Source organism: Fundulus heteroclitus, chromosome 24 (genome assembly GCF_011125445.2).
Source record: "Fundulus heteroclitus isolate FHET01 chromosome 24, MU-UCD_Fhet_4.1, whole genome shotgun sequence".
NCBI lineage: Eukaryota > Metazoa > Chordata > Actinopteri > Cyprinodontiformes > Fundulidae > Fundulus > Fundulus heteroclitus.
In genome coordinates, this window is record NC_046384.1 from 3691720 (window position 1) to 3709084 (window position 17365).

Sequence of the window (17365 nt, forward strand, 5' to 3'; positions counted from 1 at the left end):
ATATAGTTTTTAGTGTTTCATTCAATAACATGTTTTTTTATGAATCTATATATAGTTTTTAGTATTTCATTCTGTAACATGGTTTTTATGAATCTATATATAGTTTTTAGTGTTTCATACAGTAACATGGTTTTTATAAATCTATATATAGTTTTTAGTATTTCATTCTATAACATGGTTTTTATGAATCTATATATAGTTTTTAGTGTTTCATACAGTAACATGGTATTTATAAATCTATGTATAGTTTTTAGTGTTTCATAAAGTAACGTAGTTTTTATAAATCTATATATAGTTTTGAGTGTTTCATTCAGTAACATGGTTTTTATGAATCTATATATAGTTTTTAGTGTTTCATTCTATAACATGTTTTTTATGAATCTATATATAGTTTTTAGTATTTCATTCTATAACATGTTTTTTATGAATCTATATATAGTTTTTAGTGTTTCATACAGTAACATGGTTTTTATAAATCTATATATAGTTTTTAGTATTTCATTCTATAACATGGTTTTTATGAATCTATATATAGTTTTTAGTGTTTCATACAGTAACATGGTATTTATAAATCTATATATAGTTTTTAGTATTTCATTCTATAACATGGTTTTTATGAATCTATATATAGTTTTTAGTGTTTCATACAGTAACATGGTATTTATAAATCTATGTATAGTTTTTAGTGTTTCATAAAGTAACGTAGTTTTTATAAATCTATATATAGTTTTGAGTGTTTCATTCAGTAACATGGTTTTTATGAATCTATATATAGTTTTTAGTGTTTCATTCTATAACATGTTTTTTATGAATCTATATATAGTTTTTAGTATTTCATTCTATAACATGTTTTTTATGAATCTATATATAGTTTTTAGTGTTTCATACAGTAACATCGTTTTCATAAATCTAGATATAGTTTTTAGTGTTTCATTCTATAACATGTTTTTTATAAATCTATGTATAGTTTTTTCGTGTTTCATACAGTAACATGGTTTTTATAAATCTAGATATAGTTTTTAGTGTTTCATTCTGTAACATGGTTTTTATAAATCTATATATGGTTTTTAGTGTTTCATTCTATAACATGGTTTTTATAAATCTATGTATAGTTTTTAGTGTTTCATATAGTAACATGGTTTTTATAAATCTATGTATAGTTTTTAGTGTTTCATACAGTAACATGTTTTTTATAAATCTATATATAGTTTTAGTGTTTCATACAGTAACATGGTTTTTATAAATCTAGATATAGTTTTTAGTGTTTCATTCTGTAACATGTTTTTTATAAATCTATATATAGGTTTTAGTGTTTCATTCTATAACATGGTTTTTATAAATCTATGTATAGTTTTTAGTGTTTCATATAGTAACATGGTTTTTATAAATCTATGTATAGTTTTTAGTGTTTCATACAGTAACATGTTTTTTATAAATCTATATATAGGTTTTAGTGTTTCATTCTATAACATGGTTTTTATGAATCTATATATAGTTTTTAGTGTTTCATTTTGCACAGGAGCTCAGCTGTTCTGCATATTTTGTGTGTAGTTGTGCTAATTATGTTTAGTGTTTTGGAACTCCCTGCTCTGTTTTCAAAATTGTGCTTAAGCAATGGTAAAAAAAAAAAAAAAAAACCCAACTATAAACGGGAGAAAATGTTAAAATGACTTTGTTTATAACTAAAGCATGGATGTGGCATGCTGGATTAAAACCCGCTTTATCTCATTGATTTAAAACCAGACAAAGCAGTAAATCTGCAGCAGAACCAGAACCAGAACCTTTTCTAAAGTCGTTTTATTGCTCTGCAGAGGCTGCAGCTGCGTGGAAACAGCGTCATCTCGTGTTCACCAGAGGCAACAGCAGCTTCAGGTGCTGCAGTGCGCTTTAAACCCAGAAACATCGCGGTTCTGCTGCAGATCTTTGGCTGTTTGGACCTTTTTTTATCCTCCTGGAACCTTCATCTTGACCCCCAGCTCATGTGTTTCCAACCAGGATGTTTAAAGAAAGCTGAGATGTTTTTTTGGACCAGATCTCTAAAGAGAACCAACCTGACGCTCGGTGAGCTGCTGCCGCCTGGTGGATTCCTGCAGTACTGCACCGGTTTCATATGAAACCATCATTACCTTCAGTTTTTATTGGTTTCTCTGTTATGGATCCGTCTGCTGTAGCTTCTCCTCAAGTTAAATCAGAAAAGAATCAAGAAGGACAAATATAGGCAGAATAAGAGGGTAATTTATTAATAGATAATACGACTTTAAATGTCCTGCAACAACAGAGGAAACTGGTAAAAAAAATATCACACAAAACAATAAACATGACTTTTAAACATGTGCAGAAATATTTTAACAAGACATCCAGCAGGACATGGAAGGTATGTGTTCAGTATTTATAGGTATAAGTAGAGGAAAGAGGGAGCAACCAGTTTGAAGGCAGTACTTAAAGTTTAGCTGGTTAATAACAACTGAGGAACTTCTTATCCGCACAGAAAGCAAGAGTCCAACATCTGTTGTTTCTGGCAACCATCACCAAATCCCACCCAGAGCTTAGAAAACACGTTAAAACATGAACTGGATAACATGAAAAGCAGGTAGAGCTGCACAAACACTTCAGGGTCCAGTTGATATTTACCAGCAGGAAGTCGCTTTGGTTCAGCCTGGGCTCAGATTATTTATTTCAGTTAGAGAAGAGCGAAATCTGAATCGCAATTAATGGAAATACGGCAGTTTTATGATCATCCGTGTCCATAATCCAGTCCAAATATGTTAATACCAACAGGAATAAAGTGATAAAAAAGTTTAAGGGGGTACAGAGGAGGAACTGATTGGAGTCCATCGTAGATCCAGATGTGGATCTTTGGGTGTGATTTAACCTTAAATATAGTTTATCTTTCTGAATGCAAAGCAAAGAAAGACCCAGAAACTGGAAACAAGTCTAAAGTGAATAGAAGGAAAACAGCCCAGATTCAAGAGCCACCACTTGAATATCTCAACATTTATAATATTAATATGCACAGCAAGTACAGGGGACGACGCTGTATTTTATTCAAGGAAAATCAGCCAAATTAACAAGCTTGGTCTTATTCTGAGTGATTCTGGAGGACTGGGTGCAACGGATAGACTCATTAGAATGTGACATGCCAAGTGGAAAAGCTGGTGGACGGAGCACGGCAGCAACAGATGCCCTGGAGGGGATCAGAATACGAACTGTTGACGCTGGAACGAAGAGTAGTGAGTTTTCTGCACAGTAAGAACATATATATCTAAAAGTGAAGCAATGTCTATCTGTCAGACACTGCCAAGGAAGACAGATGAGTCAAAGCTGATATTATTGTAAAGCTCATCAGCAGAAAACAGAACGTATTATTTCAAGCAGAAAAACCAAGAGGCACCAACGTGTGCATAAATGAACATTTAACGAAAAGGAATGGTGTCATTGCTAGAGAGGCCAGGATGTTGAGGAAACAAAAAAGATTTATAGCAACATGGACTGGAAATGTCTGGATCAAAAAAACGGAAGAGTCAAAGATGATAAAGAAACTGAAAGGACTAGAAAAAGTATAAAAGTGTTTGTTGATCAAGGCAACGTGAAATGATGTTGACGTTATAGAAAGTTGCACATGGATGTAGCTAAAAATGTAAATAAAGTAACTGGTTATAAAATATATGATTCTGAAAAGGAACTTGACAAAAATGTATCTTCACATCTAAATAAAGAACGCAAACATTACACTGAGCAACAATTTAACCATGAGATATTTGTGAAAGGAATATTATTATCAATCACCCATTTCAACAGAAGTCTAAAATGCAATTTGTTTAAAATAAAGGATCACTTAAAGCTATACTTGGTAATCCTGTTCAGAAACACTTTTTGTTACACTGAGTGAAATGGTCCTTCCATCCTGACAGCAGTAAAATATTTCGTATTCAGAAAAAAATGAGGTTAAAAATTAGACCTCTGTGGGAGCTGCAGGCCTGTAAATACTCTGACCAATCACTGCTGTTCGGTCCGCAGGGCAGTGATTGGTCAGAGTCTTGGTCTGAAGCAATCACCTTATCTACTGGTTGACCCACATGCTGATCATTCTGACGCGCTCACGTAACGCCAATGTGCGCTTCTATTGTTAATGCATATGGTTAGCTTAGCGGTTAGCTTAGCAGTTAGCTTAGTGGTTAGCTTAGCGGTTAGCTTAGTGGTTAGCTTAGCAGTTAGCTTAGTGGTTAGCTTAGCGGTTAGCGGTTCATTGTAGCTCCGCTGCTCTCACTGTAGACTTTGAACATGGCTGAGAGTCACAGGAAGCGAACCACGTTCATGTTTATCAGAAGAAGAGGAAGGCCTCAGTAGAAAGAAATGAGACCAGAGTGGATCTGGGAGATTTTTTTTTCACCCCATCCCCCTGAGGAGCAGAAGAGCAGGTAAGACGATCTTGAATATGCACAGTTATTTAAAAAGGGACTTGATGAAACTTCAAGAAAAATCACCGACCCAAGCTTTAATAAAGAGCAAGAACAGATTTGGGGTTGTAACAGAAACATGTTTAAAAGATGTAGACATTGATCAAGTTCAGCTAGAGGGATATTAATTTACATATGTGCAAATTTAAAGTGTAATGCAGTTAGCAGCATGACGACTGTTCTTACTACACTATGGAAGTCATTGCAGTAGAAATCTTGAGAGAAAAAAGTAAAAACATCATTACTAATTGTGTTTATAAAGCATGGAACCCTTGTGTTGAGCTATTTATAGAGAAAACACAGAATCTCTAATTGCTGCGTGATTTTAACACTGATCTAGGAAATGTGTGTGGATGAAGGACAACAAATTAATTTATTAATGCATTGTAAAGTTTAGGTCTGTACCCTTTAGTAACCAAACCAACAAGAATCACTACACATAGAGCAACAATTATTCATAATATTTCCACTAATGTTACTGAGGGATTGGGGGGAAGTGGGATCTTAATGACTGATGTCAGAGATCATTTACCTGTGTTTACGGTCCATAAACAGAACTATAATAAAACACGAGTTCTAAAGCTTGTTAGGGATAGGCCACAAATGGATTTGGAGGCTTTGAAGAGAGAACTGGAACAAGTTTATTATTTTCTCTGAGTCATTCATAAGGCTATTCTGCAACCAGTATGATCATTTTTTTAAAGTAAGGAAACTAACCAAGAAGGATGCTGAGAATAAACCAAAAGGTCTACAGAATGCCAGTAAGAAGAAAAATATTTATACACAAGTTTCCTAAAATTAAGAACAAAGGAGGCTGAAAACGAGTACAAAATATATAGAAATACATCAGTATCTATAGGAGTACAATAGTAACCTATATAGAAATAGGAATAATAAAGGCTACATGGGGAATAATAAATAAGTTAGTACAAAAGGATAGAGTAGGATTACTTTGTCAAAGAAAGTTTAGACATGATACAAAGAAAACATTAAATGAGTTTAATAGTTATTTTGTGAATGCAGGTCCATCTATGGCAAGGATACAATGGATAAGGACGCAGGTCACCACATGAAGGACAATATAAACAGCATTTTTTAAAGGAGGTAAGAAAAAGATGAAATAAGGCACATTTTAAAATCTCCTGATTGGGATGTTATGGATATGATGCTAGTGAAGGATGTAATATATCATGCTATTGTTAACTTATGTGTCATTTATCGTTCTCAACTGGATTATTCCCTGAAAAACTGAAAACAGCTAAAGTGGTTTCACTTTATAAAAGTGGAAACAAACTTTTCTGATTACAGATTATTAGAGTAACTATTTGTTGCCAGGTTGGACAATAACCCTGACAGGGAGAATATTCTGTGCAGTAGTCAGTGTGGTAAACATCAGTGGCTCTGATGGATTTAACAGGTGAACTATCCACTGCTATAGAGAATAGAAAGTATTTTATTAAATCAATTACTGTGTTTAGAAGTAAAACAACACAATGTTAGGAAAATATAATGAACTGGGTTAATAATTGGTTCTTTGTGCTTGATGATTACGTTTAGAAATGAAACGTTCTCATAGTTGTATGTAAGTCAGCTTTTATCGGTTAAATATTTAAAGTTATTATTGGTCAGAGGGTGGATAATGTAAGGTTTCTGCTCCTAAATGTAATAAAAACTGTAATTATTGCTATATCTGTTAATGCTGCGCAGACACAAGCTTTCAATAGATATAACATCTCAGCTCTATCCTTTTTAAACTAAATTAAATACACATTTTCTCTGTTTTTGCCCTTTTTTGTCCAATTTTCCAACATTTTGCATAAAAACAAAAAAAAAAATGCACCAGTGAAAACGTGTGGTAAACATACACATGTGCAAACTGGTCTTCTGAGTATTTAATTTAGTCATTTATGGGGGAAAAATGTTACCTGACTCCGCCAGATAGATTTGCTCCGCATATCCATCTGGAAACCTTCAGTTGAAGTAATTTTGGGAAGGGGCGAAAATACTGGTTAGCTGATTGGCCTATGTTGGTGATAGACGGGCCAAATAAACCAATCAGATTCGTCGTCGCTCGTAACAGTGCGACGACGAAAACACAACCACAAGCCAAGCTACTCTTGCTGCTGCAGGTAAAGGCTCGTTAGCTCAGCAAAGAAATACTCTGTAATTCCGATAAAACTTGCTCGATAGCCGCGCTAACGCTAGTTTCATCGGCTGAAGCCGCCATGTTGTTTAGACTGAACTGACGCGCTTCCCGTTGCGTCACACCTCAACGCCAACGCTGATTGGACGTTCGTTTGGTGAATGGCTCCAAATTTTCTTTAACGGAGAGTAGCCAGACTGATCTGCGAGTGAAACCTTGAAAGCTCGCGAGATCAGGATGGTCTCACGAGGCTAGGAAAAATGCTCTTTGCACTCTGAACTGAGCTGTTTTCCACACACGGAGCTGTTAAACTGAAAGTGGTTAGAGGCGTGATAAAACATAACATAAATGTAACGTTTCATGTGCGTGTGAAAACTGGTGTTTCATGGGGTTTATCAGAGGAAACAGCTGAATCCAGTGTGAATTTATTTATCGTTCTATCATTTGTTAGAAAGCTTGTTTCAGGTCAATTAAAACCAGACGCTCGTTAGTGCCGTTGATCAGGCCTTTGTTCCATCTGACAGGGACGTTCCTATTGGTTCATATTGTGTATTAGGACGTGTTGAAGCAGGAAGGAAAAGCGTTTTCCTCTGACTCAGGACTGGGAAATACTGCAAAAAGAACAAAAAGTCAAAACTCCTGAAAGTCACGGCAGACGTGGGCAACATTTCTGAGAATCAGGCTGAGCTGCTCCTGGTGACACGTCATGAAAACCTTTTTAGCTTTGACTTTGTGATTTCCTCTTTTCCCCCCGAACATGCCAGTGTGTGCGCTTGTGCGTATTTAATGGACTGAATAGACGTTCAAGGCTGTGAGAGCAACCTAATGGATTTATATTTACCTGCCCGCATTTAGGTGCTCCTCAATCGGTCCATTAGGACAACAAATGAATAGTTCTTCAGAACAAAAACGACTTTACAGCGTCTGAACGACCTTAAGTACCCAAGCTTACCTCTAGCAAAGACATATTTCTGATGTCCGCTCCTTCGGCAGCCCAAACTACATTTATTTATCTGCTGTTGACGAAATAAAACTCACATCAAACATTTAAACCCCTTGAAGCTGCTGCTGGGTGTAGAGCTCTGCTTGAACTATCACAACACAGGACATTTGATTCAAATGAAGGAAATTTATTCAGAAACAGCTAACATTTGGTCCCTCTATAAAAAAACAAAATCTTCAATTTGAGTCAATTTTACTGTGTAGTAACTAAAAGTACAGCTTGTTTAGGTGGAAGGTCTGTACTTTACCAGGTTTACCAGATTCAGAGTTAAAGAGGAGCTTCAGCAAGGAGACCCTTCAGGAGTCGGGAGCTTTCTGCGGAGCTTTCTGTGGGTCTGGTTACCACCAGCGATCCTCCAGAAGGAAAGCTCAGATTGGATCAACGTTAAAACCAGCGGTGGTGACGCTTAGATCTATGAGGGGCCAGAATAGCTCGAGCGGCCACCAGGGGGCAGCATCAGGGTGGCAGCGTCAGGGTGGCAGCGTCAGGGTGGCAGCATCAGGGTGGCAGCGTCATGGTGGCAGCGTCATGGTGGCAGCGTCAGGGTGGCAGCGTCAGGGTGGCAGCATCAGGGTGGCAGCATCATGGTGGCAGCATCAGGGTGGCAGCATCATGGTGGCAGCGTCATGGTGGCAGCGTCAGGGTGGCAGCATCAGGGTGGCAGCATCAGGGTGGCAGCATCATGGTGGCAGCATCAGGGTGGCAGCGTCAGGGTGGCAGCATCAGGGTGGCAGCATCATGGTGGCAGCGTCAGGGTGGCAGCGTCAGGGTGGCAGCATCAGGGTGGCAGCGTCATGGTGGCAGCGTCATGGTGGCAGCGTCATGGTGGCAGCATCAGGGTGGCAGCATCAGGGTGGCAGCGTCAGGGTGGCAGCGTCATGGTGGCAGCGTCAGGGTGGCAGCATCAGGGTGGCAGCATCAGGGTGGCAGCATCATGGTGGCAGCATCAGGGTGGCAGCATCAGGGTGGCAGCGTCATGGTGGCAGCGTCAGGGTGGCAGCATCAGGGTGGCAGCATCAGGGTGGCAGCATCATGGTGGCAGCATCAGGGTGGCAGCATCATGGTGGCAGCGTCATGGTGGCAGCGTCAGGGTGGCAGCATCAGGGTGGCAGCGTCAGGGTGGCAGCGTCAGGGTGGCAGCGTCAGGCCCCTGACGCTCTGGTAAACCAGCATGGATAGAAACCGTCTTCCCGAGCAGCCGAGTGTTTGAAGAGCTGGATGTTTTATAGTTGGATCCAAACCGGACCTGTTTGTCCATTAAAAGCTTATTTTGCTCTAAGTTGGCGTAAACAATTAAGAGTGAACTAAACTGGAAGGTTTGTAGCACCCAGGCCTAGTCTGGAGCTTCAGTGTTTAGCCGTGTCTCCTTCCTGGAAGGAGCCACTGATAAACAGATAGAACGTACCCCTGGCCTCCCTACGTTGTTTTTGGCTGCGTCTATCTCCTGGATGGAGCTGTCGCTGCCTTTAAATTTGTATTTTTCTCTCCTGTGTTTCCCTCCTGTCTTCTCAACACTTTTTAAACCTGCTCTGAAAACAAATCTTTTCTCATTAGCTTTTGACGCATCATGACAGAGCTCAACTTATTCATTATATTCAGGGTTTTTTTTCATCTTTTAAGTGTCTTATAGTATGTTTTACTCAAGTTATTATAATATTCCTGCCTGTTTTCTATATATTTCTATTGTATTTTACTGTAGTTGATTGTAATGTATTTTACGTGTTTATTGGGTAAGCTGTTCGTTTTTGTTCCTCGCTTTGGTCAGCTGTGCTTATAAATAAAGCTGAGCTGGAGGTCTCTTCCCTCCCACCATCGCCACATGCTTGCTCAGGACTCAATGCAATCAACGGGTTTTCCTCTGTTTGGGTGAGTTTATTACAAACTGGCATTAAATTATGACTTTATTCTTCATTTGCAGCGTCTAAACTGAACCCTGGAGGTTTCTGGGCTTTAAAGAGACGTTTCTTAACAAAGCAGAGCTGTGCCTGGAGGCCACTAATCAACAGGAGCTCTCCCGTTAGAGATAATTTTATTTTTTGTGATGATTAAGAGAGTCTCCATTATTAGGAGCACCTCTAACTATAATAAATGTTAATAAATCGGTGAAATTAACTCTCTGTAGAGTCTCTAAATTTGCTGAAAATGAATTCAGATCTTTATTCTGGACATTAAATGAAGTAATAAGACCCTTTAAAGCTGAATTTTAAATACAAATATCCCTAATTCATAAACTGGGCCACTTATGAAGGTTCTGGGTAAAACTTGGACACCTGAAAATGTCTGTGAGGAAATAATGAACAACTATTTACCTGGAAATTAAATCTGCTCTCCCTGACGGGGATAAACCCGGAGCGGAGCTGGCATTAGTGACGCCACGCAGCCAGACAAAGGCAGGAGGCTGCAGCAGCTGCTTGGGCCCGTAACTGTACACCCGGAGGCGCCGGTTTGAATCCCATCTCACCTGCCGTGACCACATGGCACCTGGGCGTTAATCTGCCAAAGCTGTGGCCTGACATTTACCGCAGGAAAACATCAGCGAGGCGGAACGAGGACATTCACCCGCTTCTCCACGCCTGTCCGGCTCTGCTAAGCCCCGCAAGTGTCTCATTCATAAAATTAATCTCAAACAGACAAGAAGGTTGTTGGAAAAGTGAAAACCGAGAGTAAAAAGTTGTTGTTTTCTCTGGGGGAAAAAAAAAAGGTTGTTTTCCCCCCAGAGAGGGAGAGGAGGGAGGAAGATGTTGCATTGATTGGTGCAGCGGTGTGTGTTGGACCAGCATGACGTGGTGCTCCGGTCCCTGCGTGTCCTTGACCGACGGCGTATAAAAGTCCAGGAGCCGCTGGAGGCTGCAGAAGAGAAGAGGAGCGGCGCAGAAGTCTTCATCCACCACGAGAACCCCAGCAATACGAGGAAGACGAGCAGAGACGTGGTGAGGAGCTTTTTCAGCCTCAAACTTCTGGTTTCTCTGCTTTTAACGCCTGTAACTCAGCAATATTCACAGGAAAGCTAGAAACTATTAGAATTCATTTATTTCTGATTCATCAACGCAGAAAACTGTGGATTTAGTGGAAACTCTTAATCTATCTAACGTCCTTTATACTTTTCTAACGATTTCTGCATGTCTCCTCTGGGGTCTATGGGATGGTTTATCTTCAGAACTGGAAGGACTCCTCACCATCACCCTAATCTTCAGCTCCCCATCAGATTTTAAGTCTGGCCTCCAGCTGAGACGCTCAGAAATGTTAATATTGCTTCCAGTCAGAAGAAAGTTTGTCAAATTAAAAGGTTAAACCTGCCAGGGGTGTGAATAGTTATGGCCTTTACTGTAAATATCCTTTTTTTTTGTCTTTTTAAGTTTAATTTACTGATTCAAATTCGTGATAGATGCCTAATAATACATCAGAAGATGATCTGATTTGAAATATTTCATTTTGTTTGTGAATAATATAGGATGAACGCTTCTAATGTGTCTAATGTCTGTGATTGGTGGACAGGAGAATGTGTCCTGTGTGGCTATTGGTGGCTGCGGTGGTTGTGGGCGGAGCCAGAGGAGCTGTCAGCCAATGCTGGGAGCATCCGAGCTGCCAGGACCTGAACACTGAGAGCAGCATGATGGTAAAACAGCAGCAGCAGGGCTTCATGCTGGGCCGCGCGCGCACAACTCCGGGTTGCACCTCATCCACATTTGATTGCTTTTGTCTTTTCTCCAACATTAAGGATCTAATTTCTCCTTTTAAAAAAAACAAACCTAAACTCAATTAACGATGCTTTGCTTCGCCTCCTTCCTTCAGGAGTGCATCCACGCCTGCCGGTCGGACCTCACCGCCGAGACCCCCATCGTCCCAGGTGAAGCCCACCTCCAGCCTCCTCCTCCTCCCTCCGAGGCCTCCTCCTTCATGTCCTCCTCTCCCCCGGCTAAACGCTCCTACTCCATGGAGCACTTCCGCTGGGGGAAGCCCGTCGGCCGCAAACGCCGCCCCGTCAAGGTCTACACCAACAACGGGGTCCAGGAGGAGTCCGCCGAGGTGTTCCCCGGAGAGATGAGGAGGCGAGAGCTGACCAGTGAGCTGCTGGCGGCCGTGGAGGCGGAGGAGAGGGCTCAGGAGGTGATGGAGGAGGCGTCGGAGGAGCGCCAGCAGCTCCTGGGAGGCCTGCAGGAGAAGAAGGACGGCTCCTACAAGATGAAGCACTTCCGCTGGGGCGGGCCGCCGGCTGGGAAACGCTACGGGGGGTTCATGAAGAGCTGGGAGGAGGGCCGGCAGAAGCCGCTGGTGACGCTCCTCAAGAACATCATCAACAAGGAGGAGCAGATGTGAGAGCAGGAGAGCAGGAGGCCCAGGCTGGAGGAAACAGAGTCCAGCTTCTCTCCCAGCAGCAGGAAAGAGCAGCCAATAAAGAAAAAAAGCTCCCAAACTGCTGGGCGTGACGTCATTTCCGCTGAGGGCAAACTGGAGGAAGATGTTTTGATATTTATTGTTTCATGTAAATAACGGTATTTATTATATGAAAACAAAGAGTTGTTTGCAAGCAAAAGAAAAAAGACGTGTTTGTCTTTCTTTCCGGGTTTTTATACGAGAGGTTTGGGCTGCGGCCGGAGTCCAAAAACCCAAAAAAAAGTCTTCTTCTGAGCGTGGGGCGAACAAGTAGAAAAGCTGAGAAATACATAAAAATCTCTGAAACAAGAAGTAAGGGGACAGGCCAGAATGGATAAATTTAATAATCTTCCTGCTCCACCTGAGCTCTGACTGAGGGTTCATTAAAACTGGTCAATTTAAGGTCCAATGTGGAAAAAAAGGAAGATTAAAGTCAAAAAACGAGAAAAATATGGACATGGTGACAGATCTGGACAATATAGAAAAAAAACATATGGATAAAATAGAAATAATGATCGATGTCCATAATTATCAGCAAGTTAAAAACACATATTTTAAGTGCAGCTGTGGCAGTTTTGTGCTGTTGCTTAGCGACCAGTTTTTAGATAAAGACACAAACACTGAATTCAAACCCTTTATTCAACCAACTTTTTACCAAAACTACAAGTTTTTAAAACAGAAAAAAAAAAACGTGCTCTCTGAACTGTCTGAAGGGGGCGGAGCTTCCTGGGTCTGCATTGTGATTGGTTGGGAGGATGTAACGACTGTAGTATTAACCTACATGATAGAATGCAAAAGGAAGGAAAACTTTTATTCTATTGAACTTTTTATTGACTTTTTTTTGATAATCAATAATCGTCTATAGATCGATGTATATTGCTATTGAATTATCGTCCAGCCCTACATGGAGATGTAAAAAGTTTTAGAAAAGTGCCTTTAAATGTCTTAAATCAACTATAAATTACGACCTACTCAGAGGACTATTCACAAAGATTCCTCAGACTGAAAGCAGCTCTTTAGCAGAAAATTTTACCTCGGTAGGATGAAAGTTATTAGGAGCACCTCTATGTTCAGTAAAAAAATAAATAATAAATGTTAATAAATTGGTTAAATTAACGCTCCGTAGAGTCTCTAAATTTGCTGAAAATGAATTCAGATCTTTATTCTGGACATTAAATGAAGTAATAAGACGCTTTAAAGCTACATTTTTAATACAAATTTCCCTAATTTGTTAAGAAGTTCTGAGCAGACCCATTGTTATCTTGTGCTTATCCTCTTCATTAAAGCATCATGGAAAGGCAAAAATAAACACGCTGCCCGCTACGAATGTAGCGTGTAACTGGAATATCGATCCGACCAAAACAACACATTGAACATTGGTTCCACCCTGGAACATTTACAGAAGTTCAAACTGTGCAATTTTACCATCGATAGTCACAGTGCTGGATTCTGTTATTGTTGGATGTGTAAGAAGAGACGGGCTGGAGGGTAAAACCGCTGTTGTACTTTTTTATAACCCGTGTAAAAAGTTGTTGTTGGATAATTTGGTACGAACTTTGATACACGTAATGGAAGTGATGGTACGTTGGTCTGTGGAGGTTGTAATGGATGGTTGATAAAGAAACCACAATGGGTAGTGACCATTATCATATTATAATTAAGGTGGGTGTTTACTTTGAAGAAGTTTGCACAGGCGGTGTAGGGAAGTGGCGTTTTAATGGAATTAAATGGGATGGATTTGTATGCAATTGTGACAAAGAGATGAAAAGTATCAGCGTTCATGATAATGTTAATAGTTTTAATCAAGATCTATGTAGTAAAATGAGGAAGCAGCAAAACAGACAATAAGAAAGAGTGAAGGTAAAAGGAGAAAGAGGATTGTTCTTTAGTGGTCTGATGAGTGTTTAAAGGAGAAGTCCGGTCAAAATCAGAATTCAAACTGCTGAAAGTACTTTAAATATAAAACTACTACATACTGTGCAAAAAATTATACGTTTTTTTAATTATGAATAATTTTCATTTAATCATGTTTATGTGGAGGAATCCATCTTGGTCAAGAATAGTACTGTCACCTCCCGTTTTTTGACGTCACTCGGCGGACCCGCAGTTGAGCAAGTTTCAACGCTCTGTTTGTCACGGCGCACTATTTTCCAACATGGCGACGACTGGTGCTCTGTACGAAGCAGAGAGTGATGAAGTACTTAGTGACAGTGATGAGAGTTCTGTGGAGCTATCATCATCTGATAGCGATATGGATTTTTTTAGAAGAGTTTCTTGACAGAAACCGGACTTTTGACGGAATCCAGCGTACCCATTTCCAGTGCAAACTCAGTCGGGTCCTACAGTATATATGTATACACGCGTGTGTGTGTGTGTGTGTGTGTGTGTGTGTGTGTGTGTGTGTGTGTGTGTGTGTGTGCGCGCGCTCCGCCGCAGCACGGCTTTGCGGCGCTGCAGCGGAGCGCGCACAACCACACACACACACACACACAGCGGAGGAGAGATCGCTGAAGTGACTTAAGTTATATATTTGCCCTCTAGTAAATAGGGCAGGTGGTCATTATTGTATAAATATTAAAATATAAGAGCGTTCCAGCACATGCTGGGGCGGAGGGATACCACATCACATGTGGTATCCCTCCGCCCCTCTGCTCGGTGACCATCCCCGCAAATTCTAAATAAAAAATTCTAAAATAAAAAATAACTTACCGAATATCCTCGCTCTCATGTCATGTTCAAAACATTCTTCTTCAAAATGGTTGCTGCATATGACGTGTTTTCTCTCTGGCCAGAAGTTAAATGGCAAATTCGCTCTCTTCAAGTTGGCAATCCAGCACCGAGCCCGGTGGCTCATGATTTGGGAAGTTGAAATAAGCAATGTTTTTTCCACTTTTACCAGTTGTGTTGGAACATCCGATGGCCATGCACGTGGGCATTGTTGCTTCAGCAAAAAGCTCTTGGGAATGTCAGCGGTGAAGTCCTCTGGAAATCCGAAAAAATTATTGATGATCGCAGCTATGTAGAACAGCTCCTATTGACTTTGCATGGAAAGCAGAGAGAAATGCTAGCTGTGTCTCAATTCGGCGGCTGCGTCCTTCGAAGGACGCATTTTAAGGCCGGTGACGTCACAGCGATGCGCGGAGGCTGTCCCATTTGGCCAAAATTTTGAGGATCCTTAAAATGCAGCCTTCAAATGCGTCCTCCTTTTCCCCGAATTCTGAGGATGCACCGCTACCATCCTTACTGGCCTCGCCTGCCATAAAATTTCCCGAGGTGCTTTGCTCGCTTTTTTTTTTTTTAGTAGTTGAAGAAAAAAAAGAAAGAAGGCGGATTTTCATCAAGACTGGAAAGCAGCAGCAGCGCTGGCAGTAGTGCTGTGTACAGCTTTAAATGTAAGTAGTTTGTTTTTATTTTATTTTTTAACTGAACATTATTAAAATACATGACGGTAACGGAGCCACTGGGACCAGCTAAAGCTAAAGCTTAGAGCTAATCTGTTGATACGAGACGTTCAACAACATTAAAAGCCTTCATAAAAATTTCACAATTTTTTATTTTAACCTACATCTTATTGTAACTGCGCTGATAACTGTGTCCCTCACAAATTCGATCAATTTATTCTCATGCAGTTTATTACAAATGATTAGAACTGTCAAAGCTTAATGCAGCTGAAGAAATAACATCAGTCCAGCTGTGCTGGGCTGTCAATACTGCAAACGTTTTGTTTGAATACTCAATAACGTATAGTTAATTTACTGTACAGTATAATAAGGTTTAAAGTATAATTCACTTGAAGAACAATACCAGTGTAATTATACAGAACAGTCATTTTTCCTGTTGACATAACAGAAATATGCTTTACATGTCATTTTGTTCTAGGGAGCAGGGAGCATACAGAGGAGTTGATAAAACTCCGTGGGCAAAATAACCACCTCTTTACCGGGGCCAAGAACACTGCCGCAGTCGGATGAAGGTAAGAGTTGAGGCATAATTCCATATACATGTTGCATTTGTATGTAAAAGTCACACAAGTTCAAAGAAGTCCTGTTCAAACACCAACGTACAAATATAATCTTTTGATCACATCAAATGATGCCCAGATGTCACTTTTTTAATCTTATAGTTGTGATATTAGTGAGCCTTGTGTGTTTATCTCTTCTCATTTCTCTTGTTTAGAACAATCCTGCAAAAAACGGGCCTGGAGGGTGAAGTTGAGCCACAACAGGCCAAAAAAAAGTGGGACAACTTGAAAAAAAAAATACAAAGGATGTTCAGGTTTGGCTAATGTAATGAAATACACACACACACATACATATACACATATATATATATATATATATATATATACACACACACTTTATTTAAGCTGTCTTTAGGTCAGTCGCTGCGTTGGGTTAGGGTTATATATATATATATATATATGAAACACTCCTTTTTTCTAGCTTCAAAGAAACACTACAGAAAATTGCATCTGTTGACACAAATTGTTTTCCTCTACTTTAGGAATGCAAAGATCCAGGGACAGGGCAGGGGGTCAGTGGGAAGCTTACTGCTGCCACCCGGCCATGGTTTATCCTCAGGTTCTGTGTTGCTGTTATTGTTAAATTAAATTAATAAATTGTTTATAAAAGTTATTGTTGTTTGTGTGTTCTTAAAGTCTTTTAACCTGTTACATTATCTGTTTCATCACTTCTTTACAATTTAAGTAAACTTAGAACAACCTCTCAGTGACAACATCAATTTATTTTTAGAGAAACAAGTATTTACAATAAACTATCAAAAACATTTTAACTATTTACATTAGATTTTAAAAGTAACTACTACAACTATTTACAGAAGATATAAAATAAATATTACTAAAGAACATATATACAATTTTGACTGAGCAGGAGTCCCTGGTGGTGCTGCTGGACTGGATGGGATGCCACACAGATGACCTTGGAGTCTTCTGACTGCGAGTGGGACATCATCTGGGGGGTGGGGGATGCCTCTCTCCACTGTTCACCACATCGTCCATCAGGGTTTGCAGGGCTGACCCAACTGACCGCTGCCATGTTCCTAAAAATGTTTAAGAAGATGCAGAAAATGACTTTACTACAACTGTTTTCATAACCCTAACATTAGAAAAGCTAAAAAGTGATTATACTTGCCATCTAAATGTAATCGTGGTCGGGTAGACCCTCCTCCAGTGTAGACACCTCGGCAGACAGCTGGTCCCACCAGGGAGCACCGCTGACTGCCTCCAACACGTTCTCCCCCTCCTCATCCTCTGGCATGTCGTCCTGCACTTCATCGTCTGCGGCCATGATGTCACCGGCTCCCAGGCAGATGTTGTGCATTTAAGTTGATGCAGCGGTACATCGGCCTTGTCTGGATAGAGGCATGAAG

General features: G+C 40.1%; 1 protein-coding gene and 1 long non-coding RNA gene across 3 annotated transcripts; both read left to right on the top strand.

The window, feature by feature from the left end:
• The first annotated feature begins 10426 nt into the window (after positions 1 to 10426).
• Positions 10427 to 12008, top strand: LOC105922210 (pro-opiomelanocortin). The gene is made up of 3 exons (XM_012858097.3): positions 10427 to 10533; positions 11099 to 11219; positions 11396 to 12008. Exons 2-3 carry the CDS (start codon positions 11103 to 11105, stop codon positions 11918 to 11920), a joined length of 642 nt encoding a protein of 213 aa, XP_012713551.1. The 5' UTR covers positions 10427 to 10533; positions 11099 to 11102; the 3' UTR covers positions 11921 to 12008.
• A 3252-nt stretch (positions 12009 to 15260) lies between these two features.
• LOC118557883 lies at positions 15261 to 16611 on the top strand. Of its 2 annotated transcripts, none has more exons than XR_004928073.1 (4): positions 15261 to 15369; positions 15857 to 15950; positions 16154 to 16263; positions 16481 to 16611. It is a non-coding gene; the product is annotated as an uncharacterized LOC118557883 (long non-coding RNA). The 2 variants fall into 2 exon arrangements; XR_004928072.1 differs by having other exon boundaries at positions 16154 to 16252.
• Positions 16612 to 17365: the final 754 nt, after the last annotated feature.